Genomic DNA, 18643 nt, shown 5'->3' with positions numbered 1-18643 from the left:
TGTGCTCCAGAGAGAACCCTGCAGGTGCTAGTGTACCAGCAGATGGGTGAAAACGGGCGCGCAGCAAACCAGCCGCAAACCTCCGCTTATCAACTTTGTGCCTTGGGCGGGGCGTGCAGCAGTAGGGCCCCGCCCCCAGCGCGGTGGTTTGCGCAGTGCGCACGCGCAGTGGGTAGGGCACGCCTGCGGCCCCACCCACCACCTAAGGACGTCGACGGCGCACCGCACGCCTGGCCGCATAAATGCAGTGGCGCCGGTCTCTGGGGCACTTCGACCCGGAGCAGCTGCGGGTTCGGACGTTTGGTGGCTTTGCGGTCCGCGCCTGAGCTCGTCCTGCATCTCGCTGTGCCATGGCGGACGAGGGGAAGTCATACAACGGTAAACGGTGGTCCCGGATCGGGGAGCCGAGCGATCTGGGGCCCGAGTGGGCGGCGCCGGCCTAGGCCGCAGCCCGGAGGCGGGAGGCCGCGAGGGGCCTCGTCCACGGGGAACGGTGGAGGCGCGGGCCCGGGGCTAGGGAGCTCTGGGGGCCTGGCCGGACTCGAGGGTGGGTGTCAGAGGTGTTGGCTACGGAATTCTGGCGTTGTGAAGAGCTGCGGCTCGGACCTGGTGTCTCGGCCGTGGGGTGACGAGATTCCTTTGAACTTGGTGGGTGGTGTGTCCCTGTCATTTCAGTTTGGCGGCCAGACTCTTTTTAATGTGAGTCAGTGCCTTGCTCATGGGTTACCTGCACCCTATTATCTATCGCGTCCAGTCGGTTTTGCTCCACTCTCTGTGGCTTTGACTTTGGCTTAATGTTTTAGACCTACACACCAACTCCATGCTAGCTCAAACACCATACTGGGTCCAGGGTAGTAATTTGGAGCTTTAACAGCCAAGTTTTCAATCCTATATTAGCTACACCAAGTCTGAGTGAGTAAAACTCTCAGGCCTCAATTTCCACACCTGTAATGCTGGTAGAAACAGTATCTACTTCCTAAGTTTGTGTCCTTTTATGTGATGTGGGTATGTGTTAAAATGAGATCATTCATATCAAGGGCCTGGAGTATTATAGTGCCTGGCTCTGGAGAAAGTTCTCAGTGAATGTTAGCTGTGCCCTCTATTCATTTATTCTTTTTTTTTCCTAGGATCATTTGTTGAAGTTCATTGTTTGCAGACCATTGCATTAGACAGAACTTTTTTTGTGTGGTGGATTTAAATTTTATTTATTTACTAATAGAGAGGAAGGGAGAGGAAGAGAGTGGGAAAAAACATTGATTTTGCTGTTCTACTTATTAATGTTGATTCTTGTATGTGCCTTGACTGTGGATAAAACCACAACCGTGGTGTATCTATCTGGACAGAGCTCTATAACCAACTGAGCTACCCAGCCAGGGCATGGACTTTATATATATAATATATATATAATTTTAAAAATTCTTGACTTTTTTTTTTGTTTTGTATTTTTCCGAAGCTGGAAACGGGGAGGCAGTCAGACTCCCGCATGCGCCCGACTGGGATCCACCTGGCATGCCCACCAGGGGGCGATGCTCTGCCCATCTTGGGGTGTCGCTCCGTTGCATCCAGAGCCATTCTAGCGCCTGAGGCAGAGGCCACAGAGCCATCCCCAGCGCCCGGGCCATCTTTGCTCCAATGGAGCCTCGGCTGTGGGAGGGGAAGAGAGAGACAGAGAGGGGGAGGGGTGGAGAAGCAGATGGGCGCCCCTTCTGTGTGCCCTGGCCGGGAATCGAACCCGGGACTCCCGCACGCCAGGCCGACGCTCTACCGCTGAGCCAACTGGCCAGGGCCTGGTTGATTCTTTTTTTTGCTCAAGTTGGCGACCTCGGGGTCTCAAACCTGGGTCCTCGGCTTCCCAGTTCGATGCTTTCTCCACTGTACCACTGCCTGATCAGGCTCATTGGTTGAATTTTGTATGTGCTCTGACCAGAGATCAAACCCTCAACCTTGGCCTATTAGGACAGCGCTCCAACTAACTTGGCTACCCAACTAGGGCAGCTTGAAATTGTTTTTTTAAAAGATTTTACTTACTGATTTTTAGAGAGAGAAGAGAGAGAAAAATGACACAGGGAGCAGGAAGCATCAACATACAGTTGTTTCTCCCATGTGCCTTGACCCAGCAAGCTCAGGGTTTCGAACAGGCGACCTTAGCATTCTAGGTCGACACTTTATCCACTGTGCCACCACAGGCCAGGCAGGGTGTTTTTTTAAGAAGCCGTTCCCAAATACCAAGATTCAGAGGGTTATATTTCTGGAGAATATTTGAGGGCCCTTGGTTAAACACCCTAGCTGTCACTATGACCTGCATCTAGGATTTGTCTTCTGAATTAAAAGACATTTCTGGCCAAGGAAATGAAGAGCTCATTCCCAAAACTTTTGAGTGGCAGTTTGAGAACAGGACTTTTAAAGAATTCCTTAAAGCCCTGGCTGGTTAGCTCAGGTGGCTAGAGCAGAGTTTTTCAGTCACTGGACCATGAACAGATTAACCACCCTGGTATTGTATGAAGATTCTAGAGTCTATAGTTGTTGTGTCTATAATCTTCATACAACATCAGGGTGGTTAATTCTTGGGGACCAGCATCAGTCCATGAACCAGCCATTGAAAAACACTGTAGAGCATCATCCTTAAGCACCAAGATTGTGTGTTCAGTCCCTGGTTGGGGTCATGCAGGAATCAACTAATGAGTGCATGAATGGGTAGGGCAACAGGTTGATGTCCCCCCCCCCCTCTGTTTCTCTCTCCCTCTCTCCCCAACCCCCTTTCTCCCTTTGTTTTTCTCTAAAATAAATAAAAGTAAATTAGTGGCTTTGAAAGAAATGAAAATAAAAAGTTCTTAAAAGTGATATTTGTAACCAACATTTGTACTGTATACCTGTGGTCTGCAAACTCATTAGTCAACAGAACCAAATATCAACAGTACATTGATTGAAATTTCTTTTTTTTTTTTTAATTAATTTATTTTTTTGAAATTTCTTTTGAGAGCCCGACTTTTTAAACTTAAGCTATATATGCCTGACCTGTGGTGGCGCAGTGGATAAAGCGTCGACCTGGAATGCTGAGGTCGCCGGTTCGAAACCCTGGGCTTGCCCAGTCAAGGCACATAAGGGAGTTGATGCTTCCTGCTCCTCCCCTCCCTCTCTCCCCCTTCTCTAAAATGAATAAATAAAATCTTAAAGAAATAAAAAAAAAATAAACTTAAGCTATGTAGGTAGGTACATTGTTATTAACTTAGTTAGGATACTCCTGAGCTGGCCTTTGCTAAAAATGTCCTCAATCTGAGAGCCACATGTGGCTCGTGAGCCACAGTTTGTCGACCACTGGATAGGCAAAAGAACTGTTACTGAAAGCTGTTGTAATTATTGTGATGGATTATTTTAAGGGGGTGGGAGATAGGTCATCATCCGAATATTGAGTGGGTTAAATAGATTTGGGAGGCTGAGTGGAAGCGGGTGGCTCAGAGGGTCTGAGTTTGTCCAGTTCTACTTTTGGGTCACTCACACTTCCACATTCTGTTTCTCCTCGCTGTTGTTCCAGTTTCTGCTTCATTTTTCAACAGCTGTGCAGTTTCCTAGTGATTTTTGCCTGATGCTGCGGTCCCACAGAGAAGGTTCTTTCCCGGGGCGGAGCGGAGGAGTTTGTATGGAGGGTGGCACTGCAGTTAGTGTGTATCTCTTCCAGCAAGGTGTCGGGTGGAGACTGTCACAGCAGGGCAGCTACACCAGTGATGGATCTTCTTTTTTAAATTTTTTTTTAAGACTTCATTCATTTTAGACAGAAGAGAGAGAGAGGGAAGGGTTGGGGGAGGAGCAGGAAGCATCAACTCCCATATGTGCCTTGACCAGGCAAGCCTGGAGTTTTGAACCAGCGACTCTAGTGTTCCAGGTCAACGCTTTATCCACTGCGCCACCAGGCTAATGTATCCACTTTTTCTTTTTCTTTTTTTCTTTTTTTTTTTTATAGAGACAGGGAGAGAGGGATAGATGGGGACAGACAGACAGGAACAGAGAGAGATGAGAAGCATCAATCATCAGTTTTTTGTTGCAACAATTAGTTGTTCATTGATTGATTTCTCATGTGTGCCTTGATCGTGGGGCTACAACAGACCGAGTGACCCCTTGCTTGAGCCAGCGACCTTGGGTCCAAGCTGGTGAGCTTTGCTCAAACCAGATGAGCCTGTGCTCAAGCTGGCGACCTTAGGGTCTTGAACCTGGGTCCTCCGCATCCCAGTACGACGCTCTATCCACTGCGCCACCACCTGGTCAGGCTCTTTTTCTTTTTTTTTAAGATTACTGTGTTTAACGTTTACCAAGTTAAATTCTTACAACTAGCAAGGTGTTTCCTACACCACTGTGGTGCGCCCAATGATGGAATGGTCTCCGGAGGACGAGATCACGGATTCCTTAATAGCCACCTTAGCTACACCGTCTGCTCCCGTAGTCACATTGCCCAGGTCTCCAACATGCCTCTCTTGATCCTGTGGCCCACCATGTTTTGTTTTGTTTTATTATTTATTCATTTTAGAGAGGAGAGAGAGGGAGACAGAGAGAGAGAGAGAGAGAGAGAGAGAGAGAGACAGGGGGGAGGAGCTGGAAGCATCAACTCCCATATGTGCCTTGACCAGGCAAGCCCAGGGTTTCAAACCGGCGACCTCAGCATTTCCAGGTCGACGCTTTATTCACTGCGCCACCACAGGTCAGGCCCGCCATGGATTTTATTCGGAGGATTAAAGTGAGGGCCTGCACTGGTACAACCTTGAGTATTGTCTCCAAACTGATGCACACGGAATTCATACTCACCTTTGGTCAGTCCTGAGATGGAGACTGAGACCGTGACTGGCCCACTTCCCTTGTGCTCGAAGTGGGTGGTGCCCTGCACTGGGTCGTTGCCCTTACCATGCACACAGCCTTGGTTGCTGTGATCACGGGCCATCCAGCTCCGATAGCCCACAAGACGCCACAAGACACACTGACCTGTATGTTCTAATTTGTGTTCTAACTCCAGAGCACGATGATCGTGTTAATTTCCCTCAAAGAAGAAAGAAAGGCCGGGGCCCTTTTCGGTGGAAGTGTGGTGAGGGGAACCGCAGGTCTGGAAGAGGAGGTACTAGCATTCGGTCCTCCCGCCTTGAGGAAGACGACAGAGATGTGTCAATGAGTGATGCCCAGGACCTTCCCCGAATACGATAGTAAGTAATCAGTTCTGGTTTAAATTCAGTGACTCATTCATTTATATAGCCCTCTTACTCTCCCTGTCATTTCCCTTACTACCTACCAGAGTGAGAAGTTCCAGGGCCAGCTTAATGGTTGAACAGTCTTAGTGTCGCCCAGATAACAGTGCAGCAAAGTCTTAGAGGAGACATTCCTAGCATTATGGACATGTTATTCTCTGCTTTCCCACAGCATCCCCTATGCGTCTCGACCCAACCGTCGGACCGATAACTGGCATGATCGAGACCGCATTCATGTTTCTGTGCGGAGAGACAGAGCCCCTCCACCGAGAACCGGGGCTGGCACCAGCCAGGATGGGACCTCGAAGAACTGGTTCAAGATTACAGTGAGTATCTTGGAAGTAGATAGTGCAGGAGAAGATGGGGGCTGCGCTCAGAGTGAAACCGCAAAATCAGTTTTCTCCATTGTTTGCTCCACAGTCAAGTATCCATCTTCTCTCCTAAAGATCAGTATCGTAGAACAGCCAAGGATAGGTTCAGAAAAGGAGAAGGCACAGGCAGGATTGGGGGCAAGGAGAGGCTGTCTAAAGGGAAACATGGCAACTAGTTGGGAAGTGGAATAATGCCTCTGCATGTTTCCATTTGGCTCCAGCCAAATTGTAGGGGTTGGAGTCCCCGACCTCTGAACAGCAGGCAAGGTATAAATATCTTGGCAGTTTTAACATCAAACAGTTTGATTCTTGATGAATAACCAGTATAAACAGAAGGGAGGTTAAGGAACCTGTCTGACTTGAATAGACTTTTAACTGGTATTTTTAGAAAGTCTTTTAAAGCTCAGCAGACTATGTAAAGGAGCATTAGGTCGGATCTGCTGTTCAGCCTCAGTTACGTATTGTTCCCTTCTTTTTCTCTCATGCAGATTCCTTACGGCAGGAAATATGATAAGGGATGGCTCCTGAATATGATTCAGAGTAAATGCAGTGTCCCTTTCACTCCCATTGAGGTAAGAGGAGACCTGAGTGGCTGGCTAAGCACTGAGGAAAGGGAAGGGGCCGGGTGGGCCAGGGGCTCTGGGCCCTAAGCCTCCTGTTCCTGTTTCCTCTTGCAGTTTCACTATGAAAACAACCGGGCCCAGTTTTTTGTTGAGGATGCCAGTACCGCTTCTGCATTGAAGGGTGTCAACTATAAGATTCTGGATCAGGAGAACCGAAGGGTGTGTATAAAGGGGCTGGCTTCACTGGAAGTGGGATTGGTGCCCAGAGTGCTGGGTCTTGGTCCTGGGGTTTAGGCTTCTTTAGAATTCATCCTGCCCTTGGTGTCTTCCCTGTAGATATCTGTCATCATCAACTCCTCTCCTCCACCCCCTACTGTACTGAACGAACTGAAGCCAGAGCAAATAGAGCAGCTAAAGGTGAGGCAGGCTCGTATAGTGTGTTTCCACCCCAGTCCTAGCAGTTCTTACAACTGTGCGCTCCTCCCCCCAAATGCACAGCCCCAGTGACCACTGAAGCCTTTTCTTCTCTGTAGCTGATCATGAGCAAACGATACGATGGCTCCCAACAAGCGCTTGACCTCAAGGGCCTCCGTCTAGACCCAGGTATTGTTGGCAGCAGCTCTCAGCTAGGTGGAGACAGAGGGCTATCTTCCAGGGAGGGAATGTTTGGGAATGGTAGGGTGCTAATGCTGGCCTAAGCAAACCCTCTCACACTTCCTTTCCTTCCTGAAGATTTGCTCGCCCAGAACATTGACGTTGTCCTGAATCGCAGAAGCTGTATGGCTGCGACCCTGCGAATCATTGAGGAGAATATCCCTGAGGTGAGGCCTCTGCCCCATTGCTGGGTGGAAGCAAGCAGGGTGGGACATACAGGGCGGGGTAAGAGGCAGATTTGTCTCTGGTCCCCTTCCTTGGTAATGCTTCTTCTAAACTTTTCTCCCCAAAGCTATTGTCCTTGAACTTGAGCAATAACAAGCTATATAAGCTGGATGACATGTCCAGCATTGTGCAGAAAGCACCCAAACTGAAGATCCTAAACCTCACTGAAAATGAGGTGAGACTTGAGAGCAGGCTGTGTGTTGATTGGGGCGGGGAGAGAGGGAAGAGGACATGCCCGGGGGTGGCAGGAGGCTAAGGAAGGCATTGAGCGGGTGAGGGTGGGGTTTGGGAGTGTGGGCGCTGAGCTGGCTCTCTTTACTTAGGGTGTCCTTTCTGCCTTTTGCCCCATCCTTTGCAGCTGAAATCTGAGCGGGAACTGGACAAGGTGAAAGGGCTGAAGCTGGAAGAGCTGTGGCTCGAAGGCAACCCCCTGTGCGACACCTTCCGAGACCAGTCCACCTACATCAGGTCAGTTGTGGTTTTTGTCTCCCCTCCTGGGGACCTTCACCCCCTGGGGGGCTGAGCTAATGCACCCTGACCAGTGCCCATCTGCAGGAGATGTGCAGCCCTGAGCTGGGCCCACCTGGCCTTTGGGAGGATCACGTGTTCCTCCCTTTTGTCTGTCCACATCCCAGCTGGCCCCAGGTGTCCTTCCTTTTTTTTCCCCTTCATCTGAATACTGTTTGCTGATTCTATGGCCTTTCTCCTTCCTTCCTGAACGCAGCCTTTTCTAGAATCTCTCTACCCTGATGTTCCAGGAAGGGCATCTCCCCTTTGCTGGCATGACTGGGGATGTCTTATATGAGCCTCACACGTGGAGTTGTCTTATTCCAAGAGCCTATAATTGCTGGGCTGAGAAAGCCCTCCCCCTGGGTCTGCCTGCTGATGGGCCATTTTCCTTTGTCCTTTGCTGGCCCCTCTTGCCCTTTCGCCAAGAGGGACCCTCTTCTCACAATCCATTTGCCCACAGCTGTTGCTGGGCATTCTGCTCATGCTAAGGCTGAGGCCTCCTGGTGGCCGGTGCCATGGATCTGTCTCTCGCCCAGTGGTGTGAGCTGGGCCCTCCCTGGAGAAGAAACCTGGGTTCCCCAAGACATGTGACCAGAGCTGGGGCCCCGCCAGTAGGCGAGGGAGTCCCAAGGCAGGTGCTGGGCGTGGAGGCCATGGGGGCATAAGCTACCAAGGAGACAAAACTGAACATCTGGGGGGGCACTGCCCTCCCTCACTCGCACACCTCACATCACCTTGCTTGGCCCCAGAGGATGGCTGGTTAGCCAGAGACGGGTAAGATTCCTCAGGGAAGGAACAACCTAAGACAGGCACAGTCGCAGAGGGGCCATCAGGAGAGAATTTGGGGGCCAACAGAGGTGGGGCACAGACCCTCACCCCCCCAACATTGCAGGGGCCTGCACCCTCACCCCTTCTGAGGGCGGTCTCCTGCCCCCATGGCTGCTCTGCTTCCCACGCCCAGCTCAGATTGGGACCCAGGTAGCAGACAGACACCCGGCCAATGACAGCTGCCCTCCCGCTGTTGCAAGGGCTTGTTTCCCGTTTCTGCCCTGGACCACAGGGACAGGGCAGCCGAAGGAAAGGGCTGTGTCAGTGCTGCCTCCTTCCCTCTGTTCTCCCTCTTCTTTTCCTAATGCTCCCTTGCCTTGTAGTTTTTGCTTTCTCTTTCCTTTTTCTCTCTATCCCCTGATGTCTCCTCCCATCTCTCCCTCGCTCCTGCCCTATCCTACCTCTCTCTCTCCGTCTCCTTTTCTTTCCCTCACTTCTTCCTTGGCTTTCCCTCTTCCCGACCCCCGCCTTGCTCACCTCCCTGCCCCAACACCCTGTGCCACCCCTGTGGTGTGTTCTGGTCTTGGCCACGGCCAGACTTGGCAGAACTGATGGATACCTGTTGAGGCAGCGGAGCCCCTGGGCTCCCACCCCATTCCCTCCTCCCGGGGCTGCACAGGTGAGTAGGTAGAAGGTAAGGGGCAGCGGGGAGGGAAAGGAGGGCCTGGGCTTAACGCCTGGGCTGCAAGCGGGTGCTGCTCCTGTGGCACTGGGGTCAGGCCGGGAAAAGAGACTGCCTTCAAGGTAGTCATTTCTGGGTGTCCCAGGTGAGGTGGGGCATGGGGCCATTTTTCTTGGAGCTCAGAGGCTGGGAGGAGTGAGAGAATGAGTGACGTAGGATGGGCTGTCCCTCGGGTGTTGGTGTATTTGCTCCTAGAGCAGCCCAGGAGGCACGGTGGCTCTGAAGCGTCACTCACTCCTGTCCCGTTCTTGACAGCGCCATTCGTGAACGATTTCCCAAATTACTACGCCTGGTAAGTCCATGACTTCTTTTAATGCTCTTCTAACAAGCATCTCTCAACTAGTTCTTGCCTACTATGTGTTTGTCTGACCATTAACTTGAGGCCATGGAGCCCTTTGAAAATCCAACAAAGGCTATAATCCTTCCCAGAAAAATGCCTGTAGACCAGCGGTTCTCAACCTGTGGGTCGAACGACCAAACACAGGGGTCGCCTAAAGCCATCGGAAATACATATTTTATTTAAAAATGTACTGTAGGCCCTGGCCGGTTGGCTCAGCGGTAGAGCGTCGGCCTGGCGTGCAGGAGTCCTGGGTTCGATTCCCGGCCAGGGCACACAGGAGAGGCACTCATTTGCTTTTCCACCCCTCCCCCTCTCCTTCCTCTCTGTCTCTCTCTTCCCCTCCCGCAGCAAGGCTCCATTGAGCAAAGATGGCCCGGGCGCTGGGGATGGCTCTGTGGCCTCTGCCTCACGCGCTAGAATGGCTCTGGACGCAACAGAGCGACACCCCAGAGGGGCAAAGCATCGCCCCCTGGTGGGTGTGCCGGGTGGATCCCGGTCAGGCGCATGCCGGAGTCTGTCTGACTGCCTCCCCATTTCCAGCTTCGGAAAAATGAAAAGAAAAAGAAAATGTATTGTATAATAAATACGTATTTTCCAATGGCTTTAGGCGACCCCTGTGTTTTGGTCTTTCAACCCCCACCAGGGTCGCGACCCACAGGTTGAGAACTGCTGCTGTAGACAAAATGGCATCTGTCTGGATTCCGTGTCTCTTTTACACTTTCCGTCTGACTCCTTACTCTTAGTTTTTCTGTTTTCTGTTCACCCAGCCTTTTTCCTCTGGTTTCACTCCCATCCTCATTTCTGGCAGGACGGCCATGAGTTACCTCCGCCAATTGCCTTTGATGTCGAAGCCCCCACGACGTTACCGCCCTGCAAGGTGAGAAAGGGGCCAGTTAGAACTTGTGTTGGGGGGAGGTATTGCTTCCATGGTCTAATATCTGTTTGATTCCAGGGAAGTTATTTTGGAACAGAGGCCCTGAAGAATCTGGTCCTGCACTTCTTGCAACAGTAAGTATCCTGGGCCCCTGAGGCAGGGGAGAGGTGGGCTAGTCCCAGCACAACTCACTCTTGAGAGCTATTGGGTCCTTTTGTGGATCCAAGCCGTGGAGCACAGACCTTCCCTTCTGTTCTCCCCCCAGGTACTACGCTATTTATGACTCCGGGAACCGGCAGCGGCTCCTGGATGCCTACCATGATGGAGCCTGCTGCTCCCTGAGCATCCCCTTCATCCCCCAGAACCCTGCCCGGTGAGTGCCACCTCCCGACACCTGCCAGGACCCGCTTCTCGGCCAGGACAGGCCTGCTCCTGTTAGCGTCCAGCTGCTCTAACTGCCACTGCCTTCCCTCTTGTTCCCAGAAGCAACTTGGGCGAGTACTTCAAGGACAGCAGGAACGTGAAGAAACTGAAAGACCCGAGTAAGTGTGGGATATGAGCAAGCAGGCCTGGGAAAGGGGGTGGGGCTCCGGAGTGCACGGCAGCTCCTGACTTTGGCCTCTGCCCCGCCCACAGCCCTGCGGTTCCGGCTGCTGAAGCACACACGGCTCAACGTGGTGGCCTTCCTCAATGAGCTGCCCAAAACTCAGCATGACATCAATTCCTTCGTGGTAGACATAAGTGCCCAAACAGTAAGCGCTTCCTTCTGCTCTGGCAGCCTGGCCTCGGGAAGGGCTGCTTCAGAGGCAAAGGGCCCGAGGCTGTGGCTGGGAGCCTGTGTGGTCACCATGCTGCTTCTCTTTCAGGACCGGCTGCTGTGTTTTTCTGTCAATGGAGTCTTCAAGGAAGGTGAGCATCTTTGGAGTCCTGTTCTCAGAGCAGTCCTCTCCCCGTTAGAGCCCTTTCTCAGCGCTCGCAGCCTCCAGGCTGCTTTCCCTGCTCTTCTCCTTGGCCTCTGCTCTGCCCCCAAGCCGTCAACATTTGGCCCACCCTCTTTACCTCGTTTTCCTGTCGCTTTCCTGTCGGGATGTGGGAAAAGCCTGAGGGTTAGGAGGATACAATCTTTGGAGTCAGGCAGGTCTGCGCTTCTATCCCAACCTTGGTCCTGTGTGTCTGGGCAATTTCCATTACTTTTGAGTCTCAGCTTCTTTATTTATAAAATGGAGTGAGGAATAGCCATTTCATAGTGGTGCTATGGCTTGGCACCTAGAGACTGTCAGAGGAATAATAGTGGTTATTATTTCCCTTCTGACCTTGACACTCCTCCCCACCTCTGTACCCCTGCACACATATAGCCATCCCTGTCTGGCCCACTGAGGGTTCTTTGTGTCAAGTATGATCATGCTTTAAGAGCTGGCTATAAACAAAGTGTGAGGGACTCTGGGATCATCGCCATCGTTATCATTGCCATCGTTATCATTGCAGTGGATGGAAAGTCCCGGGATTCTTTGCGAGCCTTCACGCGGACATTCGTGGCTGTTCCAGCCAACAATTCCGGGTAAGTGTTGGCTTACCACATAGGTGTCTAGTCGCAGCCCCTGGAGAGCACTGGGAGTTGGAGGGGTTGGGGGTGGGGTTAGTCCTCAGGCTATTTTTGGAATTTCAGGAAGTTAAGGGGGAATCCGGAGAAGGCTAAGTGGTAAAGAGCTTGGCTCTGGAGTTGAACTGCCTGAGTTTTTCAGCTTGGGTCTACCTCTTCCAATGGCCAGTTTCCTCATCTGAAAACTGGTGTAACTATACACTTCCTGAATCTGTTGCAAAAGTATAATGGGAGGTAAAAACTTGCGGGGGGTGGGGGGAACTATGGTTTGAGGCAGATGACTCCATCATCTGTGGAGTCCATGGGAAAGTCCATATCAATAAAATGATAAAAGGAATAGCTTTTTTTTTTTTTTTTTTCTTTTCATTTTTCTGAAGCTGGAAACAGGGAGAGACAGTCAGACAGACTCCCGCATGCGCCCGACTGGGATCCACCCGGTACGCCCACCAGGGGCGACGCTCTGCCCACCAGGGGGCGATGCTCTGCCCATCCTGGGCGTCGCCATGTTGCGACCAGAGCAACTCTAGCGCCTGGGGCAGAGGCCAAGGAGCCATCCCCAGCGCCCGGGCCATCCTTGCTCCAATGGAGCCTTGGCTGCGGGAGGGGAAGAGAGAGACAGAGAGGAAAGCGCGGCGGAGGGGTGGAGAAGCAAATGGGCGCTTCTCCTGTGTGCCCTGGCCGGGAATCGAACCCGGGTCCTCCGCACGCTAGGCCGACGCTCTACCGCTGAGCCAACCGGCCAGGGCAAAAGGAATAGCTTTTTTTTAAAAAAAGTAGTGGCCCTGGCCGGTTGGCTCAGTGGTAGAGCGTCGGCCTGATGTGCAGAAGTCCCGGGTTCGATTCCCAGCCAGGGCACACAGGAGAAGTGCCCATCTGCTTCTCTACTCCTCCCTCTCTCCTTCCTCTCTGTCTCTCTCTTCCCCTCCCGCAGCGAGGCTCTATTGGAGCAGGGATGGCCCGGGAGCTGGGGATGGCTTTTTGGCCTCTGCCCCAGGTGCTAGAGTGGCTCTGGTTGCGGCAGGGCAACGCCCCGGAGGGGCAGAGCATCGCCCCCTGGTGGGCGTGCCGGGTGGATCCTGGTCTGGTGCATGCGGGAGTCTGTCTCTCCCCGTTTCCAGCTTCAGAAAAATACAAAAAAAAAAAAAGGTAGTAGCTAAGAGTGGGAGAGGGACCTTGCAGGTATTTTAGAATCTGAGTGCGAAATGAAATGTTGGTGAGAATAGGAATGATGTTGGGAGGATCAGATTAGCTGTGTTCAACTGTTTAAGGCGCTTTTTGTCCCCAAGGCTGTGCATAGTAAACGATGAGCTGTTTGTGAGGAATGCCAGCCCTGATGAGATCCAAAGAGCTTTCGCCATGCCCGCGCCCACACCCTCCTCCAGCCCGGTGCCCACCCTCTCCCCGGAGCAGCAGGAAATGCTCCAGGCATTCTCCACGCAATCCGGCATGAACCTCGAGTGGTCCCAGAAGTGAGTGTTGGGCATGTGTACGAATAGGGGTAAACTGAGGGAGGGTTGGTAGTGAATAATGAGTGTTCCTGAAAATTTTAAAGCCAAAACATTTTTATTGATTTAAAAAAATGGTCCTCCTGACCTGTGATGGCACAGTGGATAAAGCAGAGGTCAACCTGGAATGCAGAGGTCGCTGGCTGTAAACTCTGGGCTTTCCTGGTCAAGGCACATACGAGAAGCAACTACTATGAATTGGTGCTTCCCACTGCTTTCTCTTTCTCTTTCTATTTCTCTCTCTCTTTCTCTCTCTCTCTCTCTCTGTCCCCCCCTTCTTTCATCCTCCTTCTCCCCCTCCCTCCCTTCTCTCCTTTCTCTAAAATCAAAAAATAAAATCTTTATTAAAATGTCAAAAAGCCCATAAAATTATTTTTCCTATATATAAATTAGCATAACAAAGTTTAAAGCCAAAATGAAGTCCCTTTACATATACTGTTCTGCACTTTCTTTACTTATCCCATGAATACATTCCTCTATCAGTATAAATAAGTCACCTTTGTCTTTTTTTTTTCAGTCTTCTTGGTAGCTGTTCAATATTACTTTGTGTTCAGTAGATCATTGATGAACATTTTGATTTTTATGTATATTGTGCAAGGATGTTCATGAGTTGGGAAACTTGGGCCAGTGTAAGGATTTTGAAGTGGCAATTTAGTGATCAGGGTGACTGCATTTTGGTTCCAATGGAGCTGCTCCTTCTTCCCCCACTCCAGGTGCCTTCAGGACAACAACTGGGACTACACCAGATCTGCCCAGGCCTTCACTCATCTCAAGGTAAAGTTTGGGACTACAATGGCGAACAGACTTGTGGGCCTTCAAGAGGGTCGAGTAACGGGAGTGTTGGAGGCAGGGGGAGGCTGGCAGCAGGCGCCTGACTACCCTTTTCCTTTTTCTCAGGCCAAGGGTGAAATCCCAGAAGTGGCGTTCATGAAGTGAGCCGTGGTCATGCCCCTGACGACGCCCCGTGTAAATAGTCCTTGGATATACTGTCTGGTTGTTGTCTCGTCCTCTCTTCTCTCCGGCCTGGCCTGAGGCCACCCTGTGACTGTGATGGAGGTGGGAGGGCAGCTGGGTCCCTCTGTCTCCTGCCTTCTGAAAGACTCTGGAAGACTTTCAGAAGATTGAGCCTCACTAGTGCCAGGAAGCCAAAGGTTACTTTGTAGAACTGACACTAAACTACCCGAAGGACTGAGGTGCTTTGTGTACTTAACCCCAGAATTCCACCTTTACTTTTTAAGATAAAGAGTGATACAGTATTTTGTGTGTTTGCACTGGATTAGTTGGCCCCTTCTCTAGGGTTGGAGTGGGGCGGGGTCTACCCGCCTGAGACCCCATTGGAGAGGCTTGGGGGGCGGGGCCTGCCTGCAGGAAGTCCCGCCCCAGGAGCGGTGGTGCTGCACGGCCATGGCGGCAGCTGGGCGGCGGTGGCTGGTGCAGGTTGTCGCCCAGAGGGACCTTGCTGCACACCGGACCCTGCACGGAGCGACCCCGCCGCGGGACGTGCTGCTCTTTGAACACGAGCGGGGCAGCTTTTTCACAGTTCTTGGGCTGTTCTGCGCTGCCCAAGGCGTCTTCTGGGCCTCTCTCGCCGGGGCAGCCTTAGCCCATCCCCCCGTGCCGGCGCGGCCTTCGGATGCGGAGGCCCCAGAGCGCGGCCGCTTCGACGTGCGTTCTGCGCTTTGGCGCTACGGCCTGGCCGTGGGCTGCGGCGCCATCGGTAAGGCATGGGCTGGCTTCTTACCACAGGGAGGTGTGGAGGCTGGGCACGACCCTCCCTGCTTAGGCAAGGAGAGCAAGGCGCGCCCGACCCTCCAAAATGAGCGGGAAGGATGGGCAGGCCACTCCCCATGGGAGTAAGGGACACTGGAGATGGAAGTCCCCAAGCATGAAGCCCTCAGACAGGCCTAGGTTGAGGTCAGCCTCTCTCTGCGCCCTTGAGCGAGTTACTTCAGCTTGGATCCGTTTTCTCATCGTTCAGATGGGGTCGGACATCTATCTACTCAAGTTGTTAGGAGGAATGAGTTAACACAGGATCTGGGGTATAAGAGGAGCTCAGTGAATGTTCCCATCATCACAATCATTTCATTTATTCTGGGGACACCAGAGGGGTTGTTGTTGCTCAGCTGTCTGGTGAAAACCCTGACCCCAGTCTGCTCTACCTGCAGGTACCCTGGTACTTGCTGCTGGTCTTCTCTTCTCCCTCCGCTCTGTGCGTTCAGTGATGCTACTGGCTGGAGGGAAACAGGTGACCCTCACCACTCATGCCCCCTTTGGCTTGGGTGCTCATTTCACTGTCCCCTTGAACCAAGTATCCTGCATGGCTCACCGGGGTGAAGTCCCTGCCATGTTGCCTCTAAAGGTCAAAGGCCGACGCTTCTACTTCCTCTTGGACAAAGCTGGACATTTCCCCAACACAAAACTCTTTGACAACACTGTGGGTGCCTACCGTAGTTTGTGAAAAAACCACCTTGGGACACTCACCCCTCCCACTGGGGAATAAAAACTGAAATTTAGTGATGAGTTGACAACCAGAATAACAAACAACAAGGGGTCCAAGATGCATGAACAGCAAATTAAAGCAGGCATCCCAAGAGCAGGTACCTGAATAAACCTCTTAAGTTTTGAACTGTCAACCCTTGACTCTTTCCTCCCATCCACCTACCTACAGAGCTTTAACACTAAGAACTCAGTACCAAGATGAAGGAAAAAAAGTAATATAATATTTTGGTACAAAAACAGCTGTGAGAGATGGAGGGGGGCTTTCCCTCTTGGAGGGAATAGGGCTGAAGCTCCCAGCATAAACAGGGCCAAGTCAGGCAAGAGGATGGCAGGCGCTTGGGCACAGAGTCACTGGCTGCAGGAAGCACTCTGATCACTCTTCAGGAATGGGAAAGGTGTGACCCAACTAGAACATCTGTTTCAGAGCTCCACTCAGGGTCCCCTCTCTCCAGGGACGGGTATGAGATGGTCTCAGACTTCAGCTGTATGACCTGTAGCACCAAGATCACACACCACAATACCAGATTCACCCAAGAAGAGTTCTGTGGGAAACAAGAACAAGAGTGTGATGGGTGAGGTCATCTTAATCCAGTTCTACCCATACCCCCCTCTTTTACTGTTTGCTCAGGCTGGTAAGCCCTTCAGCATCTCTCAGCTTCTCATTAGTGGCGGCCATCCTTATATCTACAGACGTTTCTATGAATCTGTATATCCCTGGGTCTCCACCCAGTCTTTCATATCCCAGGACCTCACTTCAGCGTTGTGTAGGTTGGAGTAAAAATGCAGAGCGGTTCCAGGGGGTGTCCACGGACTTTTCTGGGCTTCAGAGCAGCTGTGGGGTCAAAAGACAGTTGTGAGAAAGGGGTGTGTGTGTGTGTGGGGGGTATATCCTAAAGACTGGTGCCCAATTGCCCTTTAAGATGAGAACAATTGATAGGGGTAAAAATGCGGTTGTAGGATTCCCTCTGCAGAGGGAAGGTAGTATAAACCAGTGGTCCCCAACCCCTGGGCTGCGGACCAGTACCAGTCCGCAGAGAAAGAATAAATAACTTACATTATTTGTTTTATTTATATTTAAGTCTGGACGATGTTTTATTTTTTAAAAATGACCAAATTCCCTCTGTTACATCCGTCTAAGACTACTCACTCTTGATGCTTGTCTTGTAAGTTTGACAATTATATTTTAAAATACCAGTTTTTACGCCGGTCATGTAATTTTATTTTGTGCGTTTATCCGTCCCACCCTAAAGGCCAGTCCGTGAAAATATTTTCTGACATTAAACCGGTCTGTGGCCCAAAAATGGCTAGGGACCACTGGTATAAGCCATATAGGGCCAGGCTTCCCCCTTCTCCCATTACCTAATTGTAGTGTTCTGAGAGATGATGGAGTTGCAGAGAGAACTGGTGCCAAATCGAAGGACACAGGCAGACACTAAGACCAGGAAGATGGCTATAGCTGAGATGGCCAATGCAATGCGGAGCCCTATTGGGCCTCTGAGGAAAAGAACAAGCTTTGTGGTTGGAGTGGGACTCCTCCCACCTCTGCCCCTGGACCTCAGAGTGGAGCAGTCACCTTTGGGAGTCCTCGATGCAACTGCTGTAGACCCAGAAGAGCAGAAGCAGAAGACAGTAGAGGGCCAGGAGACCAGAGGCCCCAGCCACAAAATAGCAGAGAGAGAGGTCTGAACCTCTGGATAAGGCCAAGGAGGAACGATTCAGGTGGGCCACACCATACAGGGGACAGCTGCCACTGAAGGAGGCCTGTGGAGAGAAGTTGCTCAGTCCTAGATATCAGGTTAGTGACTGGATGCAGGCTCGCTGCAGGTATTAGGGATAACCTAGGCCAGGGCCACACTAGCAAGTTACTTGCACACTGTCAGTTCCTGTTTCAGAGCAGGCAGAGGGCCTGCTGAGGAAATCAAACCTGCAGTGGCCAGAAAATTAAGGAAATAGGCGGTGGTTATGAAATACATTGAACTTCAGAGATGCCTCACAGGTTCTGGTCTCTCTGCAGAAATCCTAGGGTAAATAAAACCAGAACTTGTGTGACCTAAAACTGTCTCCTATGTTTTCTGATCTGAAATTAGTGCTTACTTGATAGGGATTAAATGAACCTGTTTACTAACAAGATTTCTTGGCTGGGTTAAACACTCAATGTAAATCATTGGCTTGTTTCTGCGTAACCATTTTCTACATCGCTTGTCATTTACCACATTGTGTTTACAACTATGTGGTAACTTGATCATTGCTACCCTATGCTTTATTTCTTGGCATAGGTCAGCACAATCGTGACTGACTTGAGGATGAAGTCAGGGCGTCGCCCAGCTTGTTTCAGAACCAGGGTAAGGTTATGCAGCAGAACCACCAGGCAGGGCCGTGACTGGTGCTGTCAGACACTCCTGAAGGCTTATTCATTTGGCCACAGTATGACGTATGACCTGGGCAGACGGAGTCGCAGAGTGCGTTTAGCGCGGATCCACCGCCAGCGATGGGCGCCGCCAACCCCAGGGCTTCGTGGAGTAGTGCGCCAGGCCCGACCGCAGAGTTCTGTTTCCGCGTTAGGATCAGCCCACACCCAGCCTACCCGTCCCGACCCCACTGCTGGCCCCCGCACCTGGGTCCGGGTCAGCGCCGCGGCAGCCAAAACCCCGCACAGGAAGGCGGCGAAGAAGAGCGTAAGCTCGGCCCGCTGCAGACAGGACAGCGGCATGGCTCCCTCGCACCCCGGAAGGGCTGCCGCCCAAACCCCGCCTCTCCCGGCACCACC

The 18643-nt window shown here is 51.7% G+C and overlaps 3 protein-coding genes and 1 non-coding gene across 4 annotated transcripts; 3 read left to right on the top strand and 1 right to left on the bottom strand.

Annotated features, from left to right (window-relative positions):
* The first annotated feature begins 218 nt into the window (after positions 1-218).
* NXF1 (nuclear RNA export factor 1) lies at positions 219-14633 on the top strand. The gene is made up of 21 exons (XM_066251779.1): positions 219-378; positions 5000-5183; positions 5398-5551; positions 6085-6168; positions 6274-6378; positions 6496-6576; positions 6693-6762; positions 6892-6980; positions 7106-7213; positions 7397-7506; positions 9314-9350; positions 10207-10275; positions 10351-10406; positions 10538-10645; positions 10756-10814; positions 10909-11024; positions 11139-11181; positions 11758-11830; positions 13159-13341; positions 14091-14151; positions 14275-14633. Exons 1-21 carry the CDS (start codon positions 351-353, stop codon positions 14311-14313), a joined length of 1857 nt encoding a protein of 618 aa, XP_066107876.1. The 5' UTR covers positions 219-350; the 3' UTR covers positions 14314-14633.
* Positions 12652-12727, top strand: TRNAI-GAU (transfer RNA isoleucine (anticodon GAU)). Its single transcript has one exon. It is a non-coding gene; the product is annotated as a tRNA-Ile (tRNA).
* Positions 14634-14652: 19 nt separating the features above from the next.
* On the top strand, positions 14653-16010 carry TMEM223 (transmembrane protein 223). The gene is made up of 2 exons (XM_066251780.1): positions 14653-15094; positions 15543-16010. The coding sequence occupies exons 1-2, from the start codon at positions 14782-14784 to the stop codon at positions 15833-15835; spliced, it is 606 nt and encodes a 201-aa protein (XP_066107877.1). The 5' UTR covers positions 14653-14781; the 3' UTR covers positions 15836-16010.
* Positions 16011-16075: 65 nt separating this feature from the next.
* On the bottom strand, positions 16076-18637 carry TMEM179B (transmembrane protein 179B). The gene is made up of 5 exons (XM_066251781.1): positions 18491-18637; positions 17450-17637; positions 17236-17370; positions 16630-16708; positions 16076-16418 (listed from the first exon to the last, which is right to left on the bottom strand). The coding sequence occupies exons 1-5, from the start codon at positions 18584-18586 to the stop codon at positions 16257-16259; spliced, it is 660 nt and encodes a 219-aa protein (XP_066107878.1). The 5' UTR covers positions 18587-18637; the 3' UTR covers positions 16076-16256.
* Between the last annotated feature and the right edge of the window lie 6 nt (positions 18638-18643).

The sequence above is a fragment of the Saccopteryx bilineata genome, chromosome 1 (assembly GCF_036850765.1).
Source record: "Saccopteryx bilineata isolate mSacBil1 chromosome 1, mSacBil1_pri_phased_curated, whole genome shotgun sequence".
Taxonomy (NCBI): Eukaryota; Metazoa; Chordata; class Mammalia; order Chiroptera; family Emballonuridae; genus Saccopteryx; species Saccopteryx bilineata.
This window is presented reverse-complemented; position numbering and strand designations above follow the sequence as displayed.

Coding starts and splice junctions, on each gene's coding strand:
- NXF1 (XM_066251779.1), top strand. CDS start 351: ATGGCGGACGAGGGGAAGTCATACAACG. Junction 6,763..6,891: donor GGGCCTCCGTCTAGACCCAG/GTATTGTTGGCA, acceptor TCCTTCCTGAAG/ATTTGCTCGCCCAGAACATT. Junction 7,507..9,313: donor GACCAGTCCACCTACATCAG/GTCAGTTGTGGT, acceptor CGTTCTTGACAG/CGCCATTCGTGAACGATTTC.
- TMEM223 (XM_066251780.1), top strand. CDS start 14,782: ATGGCGGCAGCTGGGCGGCGGTGGCTGGTGCAGGTTGTCGCCCAGAGG. Junction 15,095..15,542: donor CGTGGGCTGCGGCGCCATCG/GTAAGGCATGGG, acceptor CTCTACCTGCAG/GTACCCTGGTACTTGCTGCT.
- TMEM179B (XM_066251781.1), bottom strand. CDS start 18,586: ATGCCGCTGTCCTGTCTGCAGCGGGCCGAGCTTACGCTCTTCTTCGCC. Junction 17,638..18,490: donor CGGCGCTGACCCGGACCCAG/GTGCGGGGGCCA, acceptor TTCTCTCCACAG/GCCTCCTTCAGTGGCAGCTG. Junction 16,419..16,629: donor CCAACCTACACAACGCTGAA/GTGAGGTCCTGG, acceptor TGTTTCCCACAG/AACTCTTCTTGGGTGAATCT.